The 23,665-nt window shown below is 42.3% G+C and overlaps 1 protein-coding gene across 3 annotated transcripts; it reads left to right on the forward strand.

The window, feature by feature from the left end:
• The first annotated feature begins 3,421 nt into the window (after positions 1-3,421).
• On the forward strand, positions 3,422-23,665 carry PRSS46P (Putative serine protease 46). 3 transcript variants are annotated; one of them, XM_063722107.1, is made up of 7 exons: positions 3,422-5,062; positions 7,187-7,364; positions 7,531-7,790; positions 8,574-8,737; positions 22,009-22,108; positions 23,136-23,163; positions 23,259-23,665. In XM_063722107.1, the coding sequence occupies exons 1-7, from the start codon at positions 4,981-4,983 to the stop codon at positions 23,335-23,337; spliced, it is 891 nt and encodes a 296-aa protein (XP_063578177.1). In that variant the 5' UTR covers positions 3,422-4,980; the 3' UTR covers positions 23,338-23,665. The 3 variants fall into 3 exon arrangements, with proteins under 3 accessions (XP_063578177.1, XP_054408165.1, XP_054408167.1); XM_054552190.2 differs by lacking the exons at positions 23,136-23,163; positions 23,259-23,665 and having other exon boundaries at positions 22,009-22,431; XM_054552192.2 differs by lacking the exons at positions 22,009-22,108; positions 23,136-23,163; positions 23,259-23,665 and adding an exon at positions 13,640-14,132.

Consider the following 23,665-nt stretch of genomic DNA (forward strand, 5'->3'; position numbering starts at 1 on the left):
AAAAAAAAAAAAATCTATATATGTCTCCAGAGATATAGATATCTATATATATATATATATATCTATATTTATATATCTATATATCTATATATATCTATATATATATTTATATATCTCTATATATCTATATATATATCTATATATATCTCTATATATCTCTATACATCTCTATATATCTATATATCTATATATATCTATATATATCTCTATATATCTCTATATATCTATATATCTATATATCTATATATATCTATATATCTATATATCTATATATATCTATATATCTATATATCTATATATATCTATATATCTATATATCTATATATATCTATATATCTATATATCTATATATATCTATATATCTATATATCTATATATATCTATATATCTATATATATCTATATATATCTATATATCTATATATATCTATATATATCTATATATCTATATATATCTATATATATCTATATATCTATATATCTATATATATCTATATATCTATATATCTATATATATCTATATATCTATATATCTATATATATCTATATATATCTATATATCTATATATATCTAGATATATCTATATATCTATATATATCTAGATATATCTATATATCTATATATCTAGATATATCTATATATCTATATATCTAGATATATCTATATATCTATATATCTAGATATCTAGATATCTATATATCTCATAATCTTTTTTTAAGAAAAAAGGTAGAAGAAAATATACCAAAATGAGAAGTGGATGCCTCCATGTGATTATTTTATTGCTCTTTTTGTAACCTCTTGAGTAGTGTGCTTAGTTCATTATTTTAGACTTCTTTGTGTTCTAGTATTTTCAGTTAATTCCGTAAATTTTCCTCTGAGTCCCACTTCAGCCATATTTCACAGGATTTGATATGTACTGGCCTCATTGTCATTCATTTCTGTATTGTTTATAATTTCACAGTATATTTCTTATTTAGCCCAAGAGTTATATAGAAGGGTGTTATTTAATTTCCTGATGGGTAGTTCTCGGGAGGAATGAGGGCTTCTTTTTCTCTATATCACTACAGTCATATGCCACATAATGACATTTCAGTAGATTACAGACCACATATACAAGAGTGGTCCCATAAGATTATAATGGAGCATATATAGAAACCTGATATATGGTAGTTGATAGTGACATTGCAGACAAGTAAAGGAATGACTGATATTCACTAATGGTGCTGGGACATTTGGTTTTCCTGATGAAAAAATACATATACATGAAAATATATAGGTACCATCTAGGCGTGTGTAAGCACAGTCTTATGTTTGCATGGTGATGAAATTGCCTAACAATGCATTTCTCACACTGTATCCCTGTCATTAAGTGATGCACGGCTGTGTATGAATTTAATTATTTCTGCATTTTTGAATTTTTTGAGGTTTTATTTGTGGCTTAGTATTTGGTTAGTCTTAGTGAGTGTTGTGCGTCTGAAATGAAAGTGTGTGTTTTCACAAATGTTCATTGCAGCACTATTCACAATAGCCAAGACATGGAATCAACCTAAAGGCCTATCAATGACACTGGATAAAGAAAATGTGTTACACAAACACCGTGGAATACTATGCAGCCATAAAAAAAGAATGAGATATGTCTTTTGCGGGAAAATGGATGGAGCTGGAGGCCATTATCCTTAGCAAACTAATGCAGGAACAGAAAACCAGATACCACATGTTCTCACTTCTAAGTGGGAGCTAAATGATGAGAACACATGGACACATAGAGGGGAACAACAGCAGCATTGTTCCTGGAGCCTCCTTGGTTTTAGTGATGCAAGGGAGGAGGGAGAGAAGCAGAAAAAATAACTGTTGGATACCAGGCGTAGTATCTGGGTGATGAAATAATCTGTACAACAAACCCCCGTGACACAAGTTTACCTAAGTAACAAACCTGCACATGTACTCCTGAACCTAAAATAAAAGTGTGTGTTTTAGAACGAAGTTTGAGCCATAACTGATTGGATCAGGCTTGTTGATTGTGTTATTCAAATTATCTCAACACCTGACATATTTTACGGCTACATAATGTGTTGATTTCTAAGAAGTTTTCTGCAAAACTTAAGAATTTGCCTATTTCTTCTTGCACAATTCTTGCTTTCTATGTTTCAAAGCTGTGTTGTTGGGAATACAGGGTTCATGCCTGCTATATTATCTTAGTGGGTTACACCCTATCAATATAAAACATGCCTGTTGTCCTGTGTAACATTACTTGTTTTTTCAAAGATCCAGATCAGAGTTCATTCTTAATTTTGGCAGTTCTTCTAATTGATTAAGGTACAATTTTATATTTTGTACTTTTTTTCCTTCAGATTTTCCTCTGGTTTATTTTCTACTTTTTATAGTTTTTAGATTTGAGTATTTAGGTCATTTATTTTCATTCTCTGTTATTCAATAATAAATATCTTTAAGGTTATGAATTTGCCTTGGGCACACCCAGTAAGGTTTTTTAATAATGTATTGCTCTAATTATTAGTATTATTTTATTAGTAGTTTATAGCTATTCCATCTCTCAAGGACAGAGTGAGTTGGAGAAGACTCTCCCACTGCAAGAGAGATTTTCCAGTTTCTCATGTGTTGCTGATTGATTTTGTTTCATATGTTTGATGTTATTTTATTGATGGACAGAACTTTATGATGTTACATATTGCAATTTGTGCCTTTTTCAACACAAAATAGCTTTCTTTTCCTGTTTAAATCATTTGCCTTGAATCATTTTTAGAGATTAACATTGCCATTGCCACTTTTGCTTGCATATAAATATATTTTTGCCTATCTTTTAAAAATTTTATTAATTTCTAATTTTTTTAATTAATATTTTTTGAGACAGAGTCTCACTCTGTTGCCCAGTCTGGAGTGCAGTGGCGTGATCTCAGCTCACCACAATGTCAGCCTCCCGGGTAGCTGGGACCACAGGTGCATGCCACCACACCTGGCTCATTTTTTTTTATTTTTTGTAAAGACGAGGTCTCACTACATTGGCTAGGCTGGGGTCGAACTCCTGGGCTCAAGCCATCCACCCGCCCCAGCCTCCCAAAGTTCTGGGATTGCAGGTGTGAGCCACCAAGCCCAGCCACATCTTTTTACTTTCACCTTATTTATGCCACTTTGTTTTTGGTGTGTCTTTAATAAGTAGTATATGGATGGGTTTTTTTCTACCCAACATGAGGATCTTTTTATTTTAAAAGTAGAATTTTATGCATTCACATTGGTTGTGATAACAGATATGCCTGATCTTTATTCAGTTATCCTGTTTTGTTTTATTGATTGGTTGTTTCCCCCAAAGAATTATTTTCTGCAAAGGCAGAAGAGTGATAGCGTTTCTCTTCTCTGAAGTTTCTCTTTTCTTTCTCCCTCTTTCCCTTTCTATGTCTTTCCCCCTGGAGGGAATCTGATTGTACAGATAATAATTGCCTTGATTTTCTACCATATAGCTCTAAAATTAGTTTGTTTTGCCTGTTTTTTAATTTCATACAGTACACAGACTGTATCTGACTTTTGTATCTGAATTCTGTCACTCAGAAAAGGGTTATGAGCGTCACCTCCCAGCTAGGTGTAGCAGCAGCTCATCCATTCTCACCGCCGCTGAAGATTCCGCATAGCTGTTGCACCTTGGATGGCAGTTGGATAGTTTCCAGCTGGGACTCTTCCCAGCAGCACTGCTAGTGAACAGTCTCTTGCACCTGTCCTGCTGCATCTGTGCAGTTTCTAGGGCATGAAGCCAGGAGTGGAACTGTGGGTTGTGGGGTAGGCACACTTTCTGCTCTGCTAAATGATTCCAAACAGTCATTTATAGTGGTCATGTCAGTTTATCTCCCCAGCAGTGTGTGAACAACCTCGTCACTCCGTGTCCTTGGCAGCACTGGCTGCAGGGTGGAGCAGGAGCTTCCTGCATGGACAGTGTGAGGAGCCTGGGATCCTTGGGAGGGGAGACCTCGGGGGAGTGGTGATGAGGTGTCCCCAGATGTCATTCATTCTGCTGATTTGTGAAGACCCAAGCCTGCAAGTGGCTTCCTCTCAGGAAGCCACCCTCCCAGGTTAAACATACCTAGATTTCCTCAACCCAGGAGCTCTTTCCTTTGAAAATACAGACCTTGGGCTGAGCACAGTGGCTTATGCCTGTAATCCCTGGAGCTTGAGACCAGCCTGGGCAGCACAGTGAGACCTTGTCTCTCAAAAAATTTAAAAAAAATTAGCCAGGCATGATGGTGCACACCTGTGGTCCTAGCTACTCGGGAGGCTAAGGTAGGAGGATTGCTTGAGCCTGGGAGGTGGAGGCTGCAGTGAGCTATGATCTCACCACCATCACACTCCAGCGTGGTGACAGAATGAGACCCTGTCTGAAAAAAAAGAAAAGTAAAGAAAATACAGACGCTGAGGGAAAAAAGAAACTTCCAGTTCCACCTCAATCACATCACATACTACAAGAACTAGTTATCTCCCTCTCAGTGCCTCAGTTTCCACACCTCCAGGGAGGCGTTAGAGGGGGTTCACAAAGGAGCCTGGGCTGGGCACTAGGGTGCTTCATGGGCCAGGTACCAGGCACTGTCACGAGCCAGGCACATTGTACTGTCACAGGCTCAGAACTACACACCGGGGGCACCATCAAGGCCAAGGCTGGACATAGGGTACACTGCAGAGAGCTGGGCCCAGGAGGCACTGTCACGGGCCGAGCACCAGGAGTACCACTCCAGGGAGGTTCCTGACAGCAGCATCACCTTGTGGCCCTGGCAGGGCCTTGCCATGACCACACTGCCTCCTTCTCAGAGTCCTGTGACTGCCACAGCCAGGTAGGCCTCCAACCTTGGGGCAGATGCCTACTCCCCACAGTCATGAACACACAAAGCATGAGTTCTAGAATCTTGGCATAGTGGAGGTGCCCCACCCCCTCTGCCTCCACATCCGTTAGAAGGAGCATTGAGGAGTGGATACCCGCTTGCCATGGCCTGTGGGCCGGGGGATCTTCAAAGCCTTACATCTCCGCTTTCTTCTGCCAGATTAGATTATCAGCCATATATTGAAGGTAAGGCTTCAGGGACATGGGATGGAGGCCAGAGGGGTCTGTTTGCCGGGTGCCTGTGTTGGGCTGTCCTCATGCCTGACGGGCCTTGGTGTGTCCATGTCCTGGTGGGTGGCACATCCTCAGCAGACTGGGGACCCAAACGGTGTCAGGGCAGTTCCAATTTCCAGGGTGACCATGACAGGAGGGAAGAGCCTTATTAAAAATAGGGGGAACGCAGTGGGCACAGTGGCTTATGCCTGTAATCCCAGCACTGTGGGAGGCCAAGGAGGGTGGATCACTTGAGACTAGTCTGGCCAACATGGCAAAACCCTGTCTCTACTAAAAATACAAAAATTATCTGGGCATGGTGGTGCACATCTGTAATCCCAGCTACTCAGGAGGTTGAGGCACGAAAACAGCTTGAACCTGGGAAGTGGAGGTTGCAGTGAGCTGAGATCACACCACCGCACACCAGCCTGGGTGACAAAGTGAGACTCCATCTCAAAAAAAAAAAAAAAAAAGGAACAGACTAACACTAACATCCATGGAACAAGTGAGCTTGTTTGGGAGGCACAGTCATAGGAGACCCCATCTTGCGATGATGAGGAAGTGAGGCTTAGTGCCCACTCTGTATCAGCGTGGCTGAGACTGAGTGAGATCGCAACACCTTGTGAGGTGAGCTTCACCAGCATTCCATTTCACAGTGGGAAATTGAGACTCACAGAGCTTCAGTGGTTTGCGAGTGCTGTAGCCAGAATTCAATACCTGTGTTCAATAGACTCTTTGGGGGTGAAAAGAGGATGACATGCAAATTCGTGAAGCGTTCCATATTTAAAAAAAAAAAAGATTAAATTTTTTTTAGAGACAGGGTCTTGCTCTGTCACCCAGGCTGGGATGGAGGGTGCAATCCTAGTTCACTGTAGCCTTGAACTCCTGGACTCAAGTGATCCTCCTGCCTCAGTCTCCTGAGTAGCTGGGACTACAGGTGTGAGCCACCACACCTGATTAATTTTGCTTTTGTGGAAATAAGATCTCGCTATGTTGCTCAGGCTGGCCTTGAACTCCTGGCCTCAAGCCATCCTCCCTCCTGGGCTTTCCAAAGCTCTGTGATTACTGGTGTGACTTTCTCCCTTTCTTATCCTTTATGATGTTTAGTTAGTAAATACCTGTAGCAATCCAGACTGGGCCCATTTAAAATCTCCATCTCACACCTGGTTCAGTGCAGCCTGCTCTCTTCTCACCCCTGCTGCTGGGGCCAGAGAGTCAAGGAGGGAATGGACACACATCTCTACTCACTTCCCTACACGATCACAAGGACTGCACCTCCAGGGGCATGGGTGGCCCCTGGAGCAGTGCAGTGTGACATTACTCTTCACTGGGGACAGGCAGCCTGGCTGACTTGTGCCCCATCACCTATCCCCTGGCTGACAGCTCACCCCTGTGGTGATTCTCTCTTCTGCTTCTCTCCCCCAACCATCTGTTTGTGTAAACTACGGGCAAGGATGAGTCCTGGGTGATGGCTTATAACAAGCCCAGGAGGAGTTGTCTGGTCCTCATTGTTTGGGAACTCTAGAACGTGGGGTACCTGCTGACCCTGGCCTTTGGTTGCCTTTTTTTTTTTTTTTTTGAGATAGAGTCTGGCTCCGTCACCCAGGCTGGAGTGCAGTGGTGACCCTGGCCTTTGGTTGCCTTTTTTTTTTTTTTTGAGATAGATCTGGCTCCATCACCCAGGCTGGAGTGCAGTGGCATGATCTTGGCTCACTGCAACCTCCACCTCCCAGGTTCAAGCAATTCTCCTGCCTCAGCCTCACGAGTAGCTGGGATTACAGGCACATGCCACCACGCCAGGCTAATTTTTGTATTTTTAGTAGAGATGGGGTTTCATCATGTTGGCCAGGCTGGTCTTGAACTCCTGACCTCAAGCGATCCACCCACTTTGGCCTCCCAAAGTGCTGCGATTATAGGTGTGAGCCACCGTGCCCGACTGGTTGCCAGTTTTGAGGCAGTGGGAAAAGCCCCTTCTCACATGTGCGTGTGGCAGTGGCTGCTTATGGCAGAGCTGGAAGGCAGCTCTCTCTGTCTCAAATCTGCTGTGTCCAGGGGTGTGAGGGCTGCCCTTTGCTGCCTGAGATCCTCTTTCCTCAGGGCCCTGGCTCCGGGCCTGCGGTCAGACCAACGTGTCCTGCAGGGTGGTGAAGGGGAAGCTGGTAGAGGTAGGCAAGTGGCCATGGCAGGTGAGCATCCTTTTCCTGGGCACGTACATCTGCAGTGGCTCCCTCATCCACCACCAGTGGGTCCTCACGGCTGCGCACTGCTTGCAGAGGTCAGTGAGCGGGGGCTGGGGACTTTGCTTTCTGGCCTGGGGGGGTCCCTGGTGAATCTAGGGATCTGGGAGCAGGGGGCCTGGCTGGGTGGTCCTGAGCTCAGGGCCTGTCTCCTCCCTTATGGCCTTACCATTGGCGACCTGCCTCTTACCCATGGTCCTGCAGATCCAAGGACCCCAGCCTGTACTCCGTGATGGTGGGAGTCCACCAGCTCCCAGGAAATGGCACTCAGCTCCTGCTCACTCGCATGGTGATTCATAAGGATTTCAGCAATCTCATGTCTCAGGACATTGCCCTCCTAAAGCTCAGGGACTCCATCTCGTGGTCCCCCTTTGTCCAGCCTGTCTGCCTCCCTAACATCAAATTCAAGCCATCCATTGGAAGCTTGTGCTGGGTAATCGGCTGGGGAACTACAGGGAAAAAAGGTGAGTGAAGGCTGGCAGAGGTTACAAGACACTCGCCTCCTCAGAACACAGCCCCATCACGGGCTCCTTCATTCATTCGTTTATTCACTCATTCACTCAGGCAGCAAACATTTCCTGACCTCTTGATACAAAGATATACCCAGTGCTCTAGTGTAAAAGACACATGTGACCTGCATGGACCTCAGTTCCCAAAGTGGAGTTAAATGAAATGCCAAGTGCTTACCCTGCAGCATGGCAGGAAGTGAATTCTTGGTTATTAATGGAGTTCCCATTAATGGCATGAGGGCCACAATCTCAGGACATACTGAGGTATTGAGGCTTCTCTATCCATCTTGTGTACTGGTTATCCTGAGGTACCCCCAAATTCCTGGAGGTCTGGCCCCTGCTGGTGCTCTCCTTGGATCCTAGAATCTGGGAGGCTTTGTCGGGTCCTGCTTTCCAGGGGGTGCCGTCTTGGGGCTCTAGGGTCTTGGCACCTTGCCGGTGGCCATGGGGCAGAGCTGAGCTCTTCACCCTCATAGAACCTGAATTCCTGGAGAAATCCCCTCTTGTCCTACTTGTCCTTTGGTGCCTGGATATCACTCCAAGCCCCTTGGGACACTTTTGCGTAGTCTTTTTTAATGAGCTGGGCTGTTTCAAAAGTTAGGCTGCGGGCTGGGGCCTTTATCAATCACCATCCCAGGAAATGGTCGTCCCTCCCACCTTAGCAAATGTGGACAACTCTGTGATGCGGATGTGCCGAAAAGCTGAGGGGATGACAAGGCTGGCTCTCTGTTTCCTCAGTGACCCCAAGTACCCCCTACAGTCTTCACGAGGTGGCTGTCAGGATCGTGAACAATGACATCTGCAAACAGCGGTACCGATTCCTCTTCTTGAAGGACAAGAAGGGCTTCATCGGGAATGATGTGCTGTGTGCCCGCTCTGAATGGGGCTTGGACACTTGTCAGGTGCGGAGCTTGTGGACTGGGGCAGGAGAAGGCTTTCATGAGTCATGCATTTTCTTTTCACACAGCACTGGGACCCCTTATGAAAACCTCCTGGTTCTAGATCCTTGAGGAATCGTCACACTGTCTTCCGCAATGGTTGAACTAATTTACATTCCCACCAACAGTGTAAAAGTGTTCCTATTTCTCCACAGCCTCACCAGTATCTAGTTTCTTCACTTTTTAAATACCGTTTGATCCAGCAATCCCATTACTGGGTGTATACCCAAAGGAATAAAAATCATTCTACTATAAAGACAAATGCTTGGGAGGCCGAGGTAGGCAGATCACAAGGTCAAGAGATGGAGACCAGCCCAGCACACATGGTGAAACCCTGTCTCTACTAAAAATACAAAAATTAGCTGGGCATGATGGCACGCACCTGTAGTTCCAGCTACTTGGGAGGCTGAGGCAGGAGAATCGCTTGAACGCAAGAGGTGGAGGTTGCAGTGAGCCGAGACTGTGCTACTGCACTCCAGCCTGGGTGACAGAGTGAGACTCTGTCTCAAAAAAAAAAAAAGACACATGCACATGTATGTTTATTGCAGCACTATGTACAATAGCAAATACATAGAACCAACCCAAATAGCCCCATCAATGATAGACTGGATAAAGAAAACGTAGTATATATACACCATGGAATACTATGCAGCCATAAAAAGAATGAGATTATGTCCTTTGCAGGGACACGGATAAAGCTGGAAGCCATGATCTTCAGCAAACTAACACAGGAACAGAAAACCTAACCACTGTATGTTCTCACTCATAAGTGGGAGTTGCACAATGAGAACACATGGACACAGGGAGGGGAACAACACACACCAGGGTCTGTTGGAGGGTAGGGGGCAAGGGGAGGGATAGCATTAGGACAACTACCTAATGCATGTAGGGCTTAAAACCTAGATCATGGGTTGATAGGTGCAGCAAACCACCATGGCACACTATACCTATGTAACAAACCTGCACGTTCTGCACATGTATCCGAAACTTAAAGTAAAATAAAAAAAGAAAAGAAAAGAAAAGAAAATCTCCTTCCCCTGGGCTTCCATTTAGTCTGTAAAATAAGGGTGAAATACTCTTGTCCCTGTCCACAATGAAAGTAGTGATGGCAGTGCTTCTCAGGTTAGTTTATCACTTCTGAGCATCAGCTACACGCCCAGATGTGGGCCATGTGCGGGCAGAACCTGTTTTGCATAAGTGACATTCATTCTGCAAGCACAGAATGAATACTTCTGCCACCTGCCACTTGCACCTTCTATTCAACATTGGTTTTGAGATTTATTCATATGGATACATGCAGGTTTTATGCATTAAATGCGCTACAATATTCTCTTTTGTGAATATGCCGCAATTTACCCAAGCTCTTGTTTATTAACATTGAGAGAGTTTCCAATTTTTTCATATCACAAACTCTGCTGCTGCTCTAAGTATTCTCACACACACCTCCCTATTTACATGTTCCACAATTTCTCAGCAAGATGTATCTGCACAGGAGTGCTGGATCATAGGCTGTATTTACGTTCATCTTTAATAGCCATGGTCAAATTGTTTTCCAAAGTGATCGTATTAATTTATATTCTAACAGCAGTATTTGAGAGTTCCTTGCTCCATTTCTTGCCAGCGTTTGGTATTGTCAGACTATAAAATGTTTTCCATTCCAATGGACGGGAAATAGTACCCGTTGCGGTTGCAGTGTGCATGTCCCTAGTTACGAATGTGGTTGTGCAGTTCGTATGTTAATTCACTATTTGTGATTCCTCTTCTATGAATCACTTATTCATATACTTTGGACATTTTACTATTGTTTTCCTTTTTCATTTTTTTATTTTTTAATATTCTGGATACAAATTCTATGTTCATTATGTATATTGCAAAATCTTCTCCCAGTTTTCCATTTATCTTTTTATTTTTTTTGTATTGTACTTTGCTGAACAGCAATTTAGGTTTTATTTTAGTCAAATATATCATGTCTCTGATTTATGCTTTTTGTGTCTTATTTAATCATTCCTTTTCCCAAGGTCATAAAGACATTCTCCTATATTTTTTCCCTCAGAATTTGGAAATTATGGTTTTCACATATTGAAACCATGTGGCATTCATTTTGGGAATGGTGTAAGATAGGAATCTATTTTTATTTATCTTCTCATGTGGACTACCAATTTTCCTAATGCTATTTATTGAAAAAGTCATTTCCTGCACTGGCTGTCACTACCTCTCTCATATATCAAGGTTGTGTAAACACAACGGGTAGTTTTTTTCAGTTGGACACTTACATAATTTATTTTTGTTCTTTCTTCCTTCTCAATACAAATTTTTGAGTCTACATATTTCCCTCTAAATATGGCTTTAGTTTCATGCCACAATATTTTATAAAATTTCTATTTTGATTTTATTTTGACCTATGCATGGTTTTTTTGTTGTTGTTATTGATTTCCAGCTCAGTTTCCTTGTCTTAAAATTAGTTCTAAAGTGGTATCAATTATATGGAATATGCTGAGAAGATTTACTCTTTCTAGTTTTGTGTTTAAAGCATTTAAGATCATAAAATCTTAATTTGATTTGAACTTTAAATTCATCTCTTAAATTTTCACTGTTGTGATTCCATCATCACTAGTTTATTTTAAAATATGTTCTGTGATTTTGAAAAAAAAGCACACATTTTGTTTAAAAAGTAATACATAAGTGCAAAATTAGAAAATGAGACTTTCCTATAATCAAACTACCTAGAAATTTCTACACTAAATTGTTTGGTTTATATTCCTAATACGTCTTTCTATACATATAAAATTCTACATTAGTTTTTTTTTTTTTTCTGGTTTTGATTTTTTTTTTTTTGAGACGGAGTTTTGCCCTTGTTGCCCAGGATGGAGTGCAATGGCATGATCTCAGCTCACTGCACTTTCGCCTCCCGGGTTCAAGTGATTCTCCTGCCTCAGCCTCCCAAGTAGCTGAGATTACAGGTATGCACCACCATGCCCAGCTAATTTGTATTTTTAGTAGAGATGGGGTTTCACCATGTTGGTCAGGCTGGTCTCAAACTCCTGACCTCAGATGATCCATCCACCTCGGCCTCCAAAAGTGCTGGGATTACAAGTGTAAGCCACCGTGCCCGGCCTCTGGTTATGATTTTTAATAAAGGACTGTTATAAAATTTTATTCTCCAACTTTTACATTTTTACTTAAAATATATCTTGGACTTCTTTCTAGGTCTATACATATAAATATATTCTATCTTCCTTGAATAATAATTTTCTCATATGGCTATGCCACAATCTACTTAACCATTCTTCTATTGACAGATATTTGAGCTCATTTCAGTATTTTTTTTACTATGCCAGAATAAAAAAAATTGAATACCTTTTCACATTTGTTCAAACATTTAGCTACAATAATTTTTTAGAAGTGTAATTACAAAATCAGTTGTATATATATTTAAAATTTCAATAGATATTTGCAAATTAGCCTCCCAAAGATTTGATCCATTTATATTAACACCAACAGTAGATAAATGACTTTTCCTGCATCATCACCAGCACTAGGTATTATTTTTATTTTAACTTTTGTCCTTTTGGTAGACTAAAACTTATATTTTTGTTATTATTTCATGACATTGAGAAATTCTGTAAATTGCTTGTTTAATAGGATAAGTAGGAAGTTTCAATAAAGATATCAAAATACAGTAAGTATCAGAATTCAAAGAGAGTTGTGTGACTGATATTCGGCTACATGTCTGTATCAAAGGGTCCAGAGGGTAGGGTTGGAGGTGATTTTGTGAGGAGAATTTCTCTGGAGAGAACTGCATCTATGAGCTCACCTTTCTCCCTTTAAGGGGACAGGGATGAGCAGGCTGGGGGTGCCTGTTCCACACTGCAAGTCTACTGGGAGAGGTACCCGCAGGATCACTCAGAAAGCCTGATGCGTACCCCTCAAGGTAGGGGGAGAGTCAGCTCCAAATCCCTCCAGACTCAGAGAGCTCACAGTGGCCTGGAGGGGAGGGGTGGGGCGGTTAAGACAGTTCTTTCCCTCCCACTCTGCTGCTGTTACCTTGGCAGGTTAGGAAGATCAGATTAGTAAGATGGGGTAGGAGGAGTGGAAGCTACAGGGAGGGAAGCCTCCTACTTGCCAAAGCCCTGATGGCAATGGGGAGAAGTTTTACTTTAAATCAAGTCTAACATTGTGATTATTATATGGAAATGAATATTCTGATTTCTGAAGTGAGATGTTCATATGACACTTGGTATAATCATGGCGATTACGATTACGTTAACCACAGTGGGCAAAATGTTCTGGTTCTGCCCAAGTTTTTACCCGGGGTCAAGGAAAAACTCACCTTCTAAATCAATTTTAAAAGAACAAAGGAAGTCCAAATAAAATGCTTGCTTCATTTAATGTACCATCTACACTTTTCCATGTCCTTTGCCCATGTTCTTCTATTAAACTACTTTTGTTTTTGTTGATTTACAAAAACTCTGGATATTCTATTCTGTAGTAACTAGTGGTAAAGGAGCATTATGTCTTTTTCAGCTTAATTTCAAATGCCTCATAAGCATTTATATATATATATGTATATGTATGCATACATTTGTAGACATAATACAAAACATATGGTAAAACATCAAAATTAGTGAATCTGGGTAAAATATTATACTTGCAACTTTTCTGAAAGTCTCAAATTATTTCAGAATACAAATTTACCCCAAAACTTTGGGTTACTGGAAGTTTTAACCCATTGTAAAATGCTTTACAATATTTTACTCTATTTGTACCTCATTTACCCTTTTTTTCTGGTGTAGGTTTTTTTTCCCATAAGGTTATGTAAAATTTTTATGTGTTTACATCTATCATTATTTTCCTTCATGATTTTAGGTTTTTTTTTCCTATCCTGGCCGGGCGCGGTGGCTCACGACTGTAATCCCAGCACTTTGGGAGGCCAAGGTGGGCGGATCAGGAGGTCAGGAGATCGAGACCATCCTGGCTAACACGGTGAAACCTCGTGTCTACTAAAAATCCCCCCAAAAAATTAACCGGGCATGGTGGCGGGCGCCTGTAGTCCCAGCTACTCGGGAGGCTGAGGCAGGAGAATGGCCTGAACCCGGGAGGCGGAGCTTGCAGTGAGACGAGATCGCACGACTGCACTCCAGCCTGGGCGACAGAGTGAGACTCAAACAACAACAACAACAACAACAACAACAACAACAAAGAAATACCTTTCCTATCCTAAGATTATAAAATTATTTGTTCATCATTTTCTAATTTTCTTTAAATACTTTAAATTTTGATTCATCTGGATGATTGAGAGAGGAAATTCAGTATTATTTTTCTCCAAATGTGTAGCCTGTTACATAAAAATATTTTGTTGAATACTCGTTTTTTGGCTATGAATCAGAAATGCCCCTTTATTGTATTCTAATTCCCACCCTATTTTGGTGTCTTCCTACCATTTACATCTCTATGCCGCCACCACTCTGAAAATTATTGTAGCTTTAGAATTCTTTTTTATGTGGTAATGCAAGTCCTCTTTCATTCTCCATCTTTTAAAGAATTTACCTGCTGTTCTCCCATGTTCCTTTTCACAGTCTTAGAATAAAGTTGTCAAAAAGAAAATCACATGGGGATTTTGGTGGAAATTAATAGATCCTTTTAGGGAAATAAAGACTTTTTATTTTGCACTATTTCTTTATGTCTATAGAGCAGGAGTTTGTAGCTTTCTCCATGTAGTTACTGCATGCTGCTTCCCGAGTCTATTCCTAAATGTTATATATTATGTCCTTATTGTGAGTGGTGTATATATTTTTTTAATTAATTAATTATTTTCAGACAGAGTCTTGTTCTGTGGCCCCAGGCTAGAGTGCAGTGGCGTGATCTCGGCTCACTGCAACCTCTGACTCCTGGGTTCACGCCATTCTCCTGTCTCAGTCTCCTGAGTACCTGGGATTACAGATGTGCGCCACCATGCCCAGCTAATTTTTGGTATTTTTATTAGAGATGGTGTTTCACCATGTTGGTCAGGCTGGTCTCGAACTCCTGACCTCAGGTGATCCGCCCTCCTCAGCCTCCCAAAGTGCTGGGATTACAGGCGTGAGCCACTGTGCCCAGCCTGGTATATTTTCTTTTGTTGTATTTTCTGTTTTTTTATTTTAGATTTTTGTGTATATACTTTGTAATAAGCAACCTTCCTGGACCTAGCCGATTCTCTTCAATTGAGTGGACCACAGATACATCACCTGCCAATGTGTATGTGCATGACGTGAGGAATCTGTTCAGGGAACTGACTGCACATTGAGTTAGAGCATTCAGTCAGAAAACATATTTATAAAGCTGAGCATTCTTTCCTAAAATAAAATCCTGTAAGTCTTCCTCTTATTTCTTTTTCTTGTGTAATTGCAAATATTCAGAACCGTATTCCAGAAAAATTATTTCCCATGAGACAGTGTGTCATTTAGTTTTAGATGTATCTCTTGTAAACAATACAAAGCTGGATGCTATTATTTTTCAACACATCTGAGAGATTGTTCTTTAATCTATTTACCAAGAAGACTGGGGATTTTTTTTGTTCCCTCATCTTACATTTTGGTTTGATTTTTTTTTCTTCACTCTGCTTTTATCCTCTAGCGGTTTAGAAGTTACGTATGTACATTTCCTTCTGCTATTGGTCACCTCGTATTTTCCACATATATATTTAAAATTGAATTATCACGTAGTTAATCAGTGTCTACAGCCTCCTTAGCAGGGGGCCAGAGACTTCCTGCATTTTTGCTTTCTTCATTTCCATCCTCCAGACTCCCCCTCTTGTTGAAGACATCTGGGAGTTCAGCTTGCTTGACTCTTTTATTATATCTAAGAATTTTTAGTGGACTCTTGAGCTTTCTAGGCCTATGCTCATATGAGTTGTAATTAGTAATGATTTCACCTCTTTTATTTGTGTTTTACTTTTTTATTGTTTTGAGTCCCCCTCTCTCCCCAAAACAACCTAGAGTCATAGCTGTGTTTTCTCTTGCTGCCCACTTTGATGGAAGTGCTTCTTACACTTCACCCTCAAGCATGCCATGGTGTTGATTTGGCCTGTCATCTATTGAGGGGAGAGCCATTCCTTTCTGTTTGACCACAGCATTTGATTTCAGGAAAGAACGTTCTCCTTTATACATGTGTTTTCTGACTCTCTGCTCTAACTCAGGGTGCAGAGTCTGTTCCCTAAACAGATTCCTCATGTCCATGCACCCTGCATTCCAAGATCATTCCTCCCTGCTTATGGTGTACTTTTGTTTCATTCATCTGTTGGATTCAGATTCATAATATCTTTTTGTGGAGCACACTTTAATTTATTTATTCATTCAACAGACACCGTATGCTGGGCTCTGGGCCAGACATGGATAACACTGGGCTTAAGAAAGGTCTGGGCCCGGGGAACAAATGGTACCACGTGGCACAGTCCACACACCACAACGCACACAACCTTTTTACTTTTTCCTCCAGGGACGCTGGGCTCCACTTTAAGGTATGTAGAGAGAAAGGCATCCCTTTGTCAAGTGATAGTATCAGGACGATGCTTCACTTGAAAAATATTTGTTCATGTTCTGGAACATTTGAAATAACACAAATTATCTCCTCCTTGAACGCTGGATAGCAGTTGCCTATGAAACCACATAAGCCTGTTTTCCTTTGAGTGGTTGCTCTTGGGGAATATTTTAAGTTGTTCTGCCCATAGTTATTGGACTTGTCGGGCTTTCTGTCACTCTTTAAATTTGTTTAAATGATTTCTGTTTCATAGAAAAAGGTCATTTCATCCAGAGTGTAAATCCACAAAGAGGAAATTGTCAACAGTCTTGAGATTCTGAGAAAGTATATTTTCCCTGGATGTGTTCTAGTTTCTTTTCTACTCAAATCATGAAGTGTTTCCATTTTTCCTTCTCTTTCTGCTTTTCTTGGTAAGAGTCACAAGGTGCTTATCTGTTTTGTTGTTCTTGTTGTTTTGTTTGAAACAGGGTCTCACTCTGTTGCCCAGGCTGGAGTGCAGTGGTGTGATCATAGCTCACTGTTACCTTGAACTCATGGCCTCAGGAAATCCTTCTGCCTCAGCCTCCTGAGAAGCTGGGACTACAGGCGTGTGCCACTATGCCCAGCTAATTTTTAAAATTTTTTGTAGAGACAGGATTTCACTATGTTTTGCCCAGGCTGGTCTGGAACTCCTGAGCTCAAGTAATCCTCCTGCCTTAGTCTCCCAAAGTGCTGGGATTACTGACATGAGCCACTGTGCCCAGCCGTGTTGTTTTTTAAGAATAAGCTATTGATTTTTATTTCTTAAGTCTATGATTTTTCTGCTTTGTAACACATGAACTATCCTCTTTTTGTCTTTATTAATTCCTTTTCAAGTGTCTTGAGCTGAATGTGCAGTGATAATTGATGATAATAACAAATAATTTATTTTTATTCTCTCTTGCTTGATATTAAAAGTACTTTAGACCAGGACAATCTGTGTGCCGTTTAGGCCCACATCCTATGCAAAATGTGATGCTCTCTTTACTCTACATTCTAATTGTAGATTTTGTTTTTACTTTAACGTTTTGAAAGTTATTTTTTTCCTGTTGGTGGAGTGACTCACATTTTGTTACTGAACTCTGGTTTTATTTCACTGAGGTGAGAGAATGCTTACCTACAGTGGATCTCTCTCTCTCTCTTCTTTTCTCATGTTCTTACTTTCTCTGGGCCCCTAGAGTCCCATCAGCCCTATCTCAGGCAAGGGCCCTCACACTATCATTGCTGGTGTGATTATCACTGACTTCATTTTCTCCTTCATCTTCCATTTGCCCTTCCCCCCAAAAGAACATCAACTCAAATCTGTCTAATATGTGTAATTAGGCCAGGCGTGGTGGCTTAGGCCTGTAATCCCAGCACTTTGGGAGGCCAAGGTGGGTGGATCACCTGAGGTCAGGAGTTTGAGACCAGCCTGGCCAACATGGCAAAATCCCGTCACTACTAAAAATACAAAAATTAGCTGGGCGTGGTGGCATGCGCCTGTAGTCCCAGTTACTCGGGAGGCTGAGACAGGAGAATAGCTTGAACCCAGGAGGTGGAGGTTGCAGTGAGCCAAGATCACGCCACTGCACTCCAGCCTGCGTGACAGAGCAAGACTCCATCTCAAATAATCATAATCATAATGATAATAAAGTGAAATTAAAGATATCTGTGTCTTTGAAGAATGCATAGTGTTGCTGTGTGTGTTTTAGTTGGTATAAATTATATTGTGCTGCATATCTCCTCCTGTAATTATTTACTGAGGCATCTGAATTTGTTAAGGTATTCACATTAAATGGTTTTATTCTTTCAAATAATTGCCCCTGCATATCCTATGTCAAATTTTCCTTCCTTCCCCAAACGTCATTTTGGGCAGAGTTCATAATTTTTAGTCACTTTCAGTTATGAAATGCCTTGTGCCATTAAAAGTTTCTATTTAAATTTAAACCTCACTTCAGGAGCCCCCCACTCTCTGGTGCTCCTGGGGATGGGGTTCCTTGCCCTGCCAGGAGATCAGGAAGCTGGCCTGGTGTAATCTCCATGGTGAGGCCATGGAAGCCTCACATCTCCCCCAACTCACTCACTCACTCTGCTTGTTATTTTCTTTTCTTTTCTTTTTTTTTTTTTTTTTGAGACGGAGTCTTGCTCTGTCCCCCAGGCTGGAGTGCAGTGGCGTGATCTTGGCTCAAGATGCAAGCTCTGTCTCCCGGATTCACGCCATTCTCCTGCCTCAGCCTCCTGAGTAGCTGGGACTACAGGCGCCTGCCATCACGCCCAGCTAATTTTTTGTATTTTTAGTAGAGACGGGGTTTCACCGTGTTAGCCAGAATGGTCTCGATCTCCTGACCTCGTGATCCACCCGTCTTGGCCTCCCAAAGTGCTGGGATTACAGGCATGAGCCACCGTGCCCGGTCTGCTTGTTATTTTCAAGAGGTCCTCAGATATGTTCAATATTGACCTCTGGTTTGTTTTAGACAGAGCCCTATCTTAATTCATCAGTCTTCATTGAGATTTGGTATCCTTCACTGAACAGATAACCTTAGTTTTTATGTAATCAAGCCTAACACATTTCTTCAGGTTTGTGAGTTTGTTTTGTTTGCTTGTTTTTGTTTTGTTTTTTTGAGACAGAGTCTTGCTCTGTTACCCAGGCTACAGCACAGTGGCATGGTATGGTTCACTGCAGCCTCAACCTCCTGGGCTCAAGCGATCCTCCCACCTCAGCCTGCTGAGTAGCTGGAACTAATTTTTAAATTTTTTGTAGTCATGGGGTGTCACTATGTTGCCTAGCCTGATATTGAACTCCTGGGCTCAAGCGATCCTCCCACCCCAGCCTCCCGAAGTGCTGGGATTACCCGTGTGAGCCACTGCACCCAGCAGTTTGTGGGTTTTGAATCTTATTTTTTAAAATATGCTTCATCCCAAGTCACAAAAACATGGTCCTATATGCATTTTGGTTTTGGTTTTATTTTTTATTTTAGAGACAGAGTCTGGCTCTGTTGCCCAGGCTGGAGGGCAGTGGCATGATCATGGGCTCATGACAGCCTGGAAATCCTGGGCTCAAGTGATCCTCCCGCCTTAGCCTCCAGAGTAGCCAGGACTAATGTGTGTGCCACCATGCCTGGCTAATTTTATTTTTGTGAAGACAGGGTCTCACTATGTTGACCAGGCTGGTCTTGAACTCCTGGGCTCGAGTGATCCTGCCACCTTGGCCTCCCAGTGTTGGAATTACATGTGTGAGCCACTGTGCTGGTCTTATATGTTTTAATTAGCTTTATCATTTTTACTTTTCACATTCAGAGTTTTAATTCCTCTGAAGTTTTGTTACGGTAGGATACAACTTCGCTTTTCTCCTTCTGGTGAGACAATGTTGCCACCATCTACTGCAGAGCCCTCATTTCCCGCAGACGTGATGCTTTGTGTAACATGTGTCAAGTGTCCTCCTGGGTAGATATCGGGTTACGGGTTCTCCACGGCCCCCACTGGGCTATTTTTTTGTTTCTATGCCAGTACCCCACTATTTCTATAATTATGGCTTTCTCATCTTTAATTATATTTCTATAATTATAGCTTTAAAATATGTGTAACTATCTGGTAGGTCAAATCTGCCCCCAACCTGACTCTCCAATTTTCTCTCCTTTCTCAAAACCATCCTAGAATTTAAGGACTATTATCCTTCAATATCAATTTTAGAATCAGATTGTCAAGTTCCTGAGAAAATCCTGCTGGCGTTTTAATTGGAATTGCTTTGAGAGACTAATGTAAGGAGAATTGACATTGTTATGATTTTTAATTGCTTTTACTCTGTATTGAATAGACAAAAGGATGTTTATAAAATATATATGGAGAATAAAGAATAACATTAGCAACATCCACGTACCCACCAGCAAATCTAAGAAAGAGTGCCCTCACGGGCATGTTAAAGTTTCCCCGTGGCCATTCCTGTATCTCAAGCCTCAAAAGCCCTGACTGCTCCCGGTTATTTTGCTGGCTGACATTTGCTCACGGTGCCTCAACTTCCTTGTGTGGTGTGCAATGTTTTGAGGAGCGAGGACATGCTCCTTAGAGTGTTAATTGTAGGACTACTCTGAGATGTGGCTTGAAAGATAGGTTCCTTCAGGCAGAATCTACATTTGCTTCAGCCAGGTGCCTGCAGGTATGACCAACCCAGCATCACTTTATTTACTTACTTATTTTTAACTTTTAAGTTCAGGGGTGCAAGTGCAGGTTTGTTACACAGGTAAACTTGTGTCATGGGGCTTTGTTGTACAGATTATTTCATCACCCAAGTTTTGAGCCTAGTACCTATTAGTTGTTTTTCTTGATCCTCTCCTTCCTCCTACCTTCCCCCATCAAGTAGGCTCCAGTGTCTGTTCCCTTCTTTGTGTTTATGAGTTCTCATCATTTAGATCCCACTTACAAGTGAGAACATATGGTGTTTGGTTTTCTGTTCCTGCATTAGGTTGCTAAGGATAATGGCCTCCAGCTGCAACCATGTCCCTGCAAAGGACATGATCATGTTCTTTTTTTATGGCTGCATAGTATTCCATGGTATATATGTACCACATGTTCTTTATCCAGTCTATCCTTGATGGGCATTTAGGCTAATTCTATGTCTTTGCTATTGTGAATATCCCAGCACCACTTTAAACCACCTCCATCCTTGGTTCAGGTTTTTTGAACCACCCAGACAGTGTGAAGTCATATTGTGAGTTCATATGAGAGTGTTTCCAGTTCACCCTCACTGTGAGGGTGTGGTCATTTTTTGAAGGCATAACTTTTTGCAGGGGTCTACTCTGAGGCTCCTCCCCTTAGTTAGGCTCTGGGTTTTGTCTTTTGTCTCCTGAACCCATGAACAAGGCTATGAAAACTGAAGCTCAGTTTTGCTGTGTTTGACAAAGGGCCTTGGGTCAAAAGCTGTCTTCTGGGCTCTACTGACCTCTATATTCTAACCCTCATTTAGGTTTTGGACTTTGAAGAGTCTTTATTTTCTTGCTAGCTTACCCATGCATTTAAAATCATAATTTTAAAAAAGTCTCACATTTGTAGGTATCTTTAGCAATAAATTTGATTAGGGTATCTTGTCTTCCATAGTGCAGGAAGCCAAATGCTGAGAATTGACATTTTCACATTGTTTTAAGTTATCTCAGCTTTGAACAACAGTATATCTGTACATTGATGTAGGTGTTTTTTTATATCCTTAGGTACAGTTTATTACTTTTTTCCTTAAGAGTCTTTTGCATTCTTCATTAGATTATGTCCTGTAAATCTTGGTGTGCATTATGTTTTAAAAATAAATAGAATTGAGTGGTTTTTCTGATTTATAAAATTTTCTGACATTACAGAAGAGTGTAAAGAAAGTTTTAAAAAATCACAAGAAACCCACTATCAGCAGCAATAACAGCTATGACCTTTTGTTTTATGTCATTGTAAACAGTATTCTTATCCGTAAACCCATGTTTGCACAAAAAGAGGAGAACTGGTTTGCATTTCAAACAGCTCACTCTGCAAGCAGGATTTCAGGAAAGAAAAAGACCACCAGGATTTAAGGGGAAGGCAGAGGAGGGGATGGGGAGTTAGGGTCAGAGTTAGCAGGAAAATGAAGACAGAGGCTGGCGTGGTCCAGTGCAGAGCTTATGTGTCACAGAGCTCATCCTGAGGGTCGGGCTCAGGCCAGGGATGCCCTCCTGCTGCCATCCTTATGCCCTCCCTCCTTTTCTTTACAGGTTGACTCTGGCAGCTCCCTTGTCTGCCAAATGAACAAGACCTGGATTCAGATAGGAGTGGTGAGCTGGAGCTTTAGTTGTGGCCAGCGCCACTTCCCAGGTATCTATACCAGCACTGCCCACTTCAACCAGTGGATCAGGACTGAGGTTGCTGACATAAGGTTCGTCAGTAGGGCTGGCCCTGCCTTCCTGAGCCCAGTTTTCCTCACTGGTTATATTCTGCTGGGCTCCTTGGGCTCCCTGTGGCTCCTGTGAGCGGTGTTTCAAGGGCAGTCCCTCCCGGGGGCTGCTTCTCCCTCCCATCTGTTCTACCCTCAGAAGTGGAGACAAGAGGTTGCACAGGATGGCAGGGCAGAGTGAGGGGGAGGGTCCAAGAGCCACTGTTACTTTCTGTTGTTCAATGAAGATGCTTTTGAACTTTGAGCCACTCAAGTGATCATCTTGCTTCCTGACTTCGGCCAGAGCCCTTCACAACCTTCCTAACCCCCAAGCAGTCCTGGCTGTTCTCTCAAGCTGAGCCTTCTCTGATAGCTTTATGCCGTGTCTGTCTTGTGCTTGTTGTGTGACCCTGGGAGACTGTTCCCCTCCCTCTTCTTCCAAATGTGGGACTGCAGCTCCTTCTTAGTCATCCCAGCACTCCAGTAATCCCCAGGTCCCCATGGCCCTCCCCCGGGTATGTGACAGACACTTTCCCTCAGGCCTTCCTGCGAGGCCTGGCCTCTTCCCAAGTAACTCACCATGGCCAGATCACAGACCCACAATCATGGACCGTGTTTCAGAACCCACTAGCTTCTCCCAACCCTTCATATCCTTCCATGGGTCTGCAGAGCCTGACCAATTCCTCCTCCCTCTTTGGCAGAGGTAGGTGATGTGGGGATAGGGCAGAGTGCCTGCCTGGGTAATGAAAGTGTGAGATAACTGTGCCCTGAGCTCCTGAGCTGCCTTGGTGACCTCCATTAGACTCTGCAGCATGAGCAAGGCTACTGGAGGTAGCCAGGCTGAGAACAGAGCCTTGCCCCTGTGTGAGGAATGAGGGGCTGCTCAGACCTGGTGGTCCTCAGGTGCTGAGCAACCAGCCACCCCTATCCCCCAGGGCACCTGAAGGGTGTGATTTACTGTCTTTTCAGAGATTGGAGCATGGATTGGCCAGCTCAAGTGTGTATCCCAAGACCACAAGCCTGGACACATGTCAGAATATCCTGGCTTGATTTAACTTTCACGGTATCTTAGAAAAAATTATTTTCTTGTAGAGATGGGGGTGCTATGTTGCCCAGGCTGGACTGGAACTCCCGGGCTCAAGAGATCCTTCTGCCTCAGCTTCCTGAGTAGCTGAGAGTAGCTGGGACAGGCGCATGCCACAATGCTGGATCACCTTATCTTCTATTAGGCTAGAATTTTCCAACAGCTTTGAGTACCCCACATGACTTTTTAAATGTATTACCCTCCTGTGTCACTGAACCATCAATGTGTTCCCCAAATTGTAACGTGCAAAGTGACCTCCTCATCCCACAGTGGCGCAGGGGTAAGCACCAGTGTTCCTCTGTGGAGGGACCCTTTGCCTGCGCTCTCTTTCCTAAGCAGATGGATCTGTGGGGCAAGGGCATCTGCTGAATGGGGTGGGGGTGGGGTGTAGTTGCTTAGAATGAAGCAGTCTTTC

The sequence above is a fragment of the Pongo abelii genome, chromosome 2 (assembly GCF_028885655.2).
Source record: "Pongo abelii isolate AG06213 chromosome 2, NHGRI_mPonAbe1-v2.0_pri, whole genome shotgun sequence".
Classification (NCBI taxonomy): Eukaryota; Metazoa; Chordata; class Mammalia; order Primates; family Hominidae; genus Pongo; species Pongo abelii.

Excerpts from the sequence above, each read along its gene's own strand:
- PRSS46P (XM_054552190.2), top strand. The coding sequence starts at position 4,981 with ATGGCCTGTGGGCCGGGGGATCTTCAAAGCCTTACATCTCCGCTTTCT. Across the intron at positions 5,063-7,186 it reads TTATCAGCCATATATTGAAG|GGCCCTGGCTCCGGGCCTGC; the intron begins GTAAGGCTTCAG and ends CTCTTTCCTCAG. Across the intron at positions 7,365-7,530 it reads GCTGCGCACTGCTTGCAGAG|ATCCAAGGACCCCAGCCTGT; the intron begins GTCAGTGAGCGG and ends ATGGTCCTGCAG.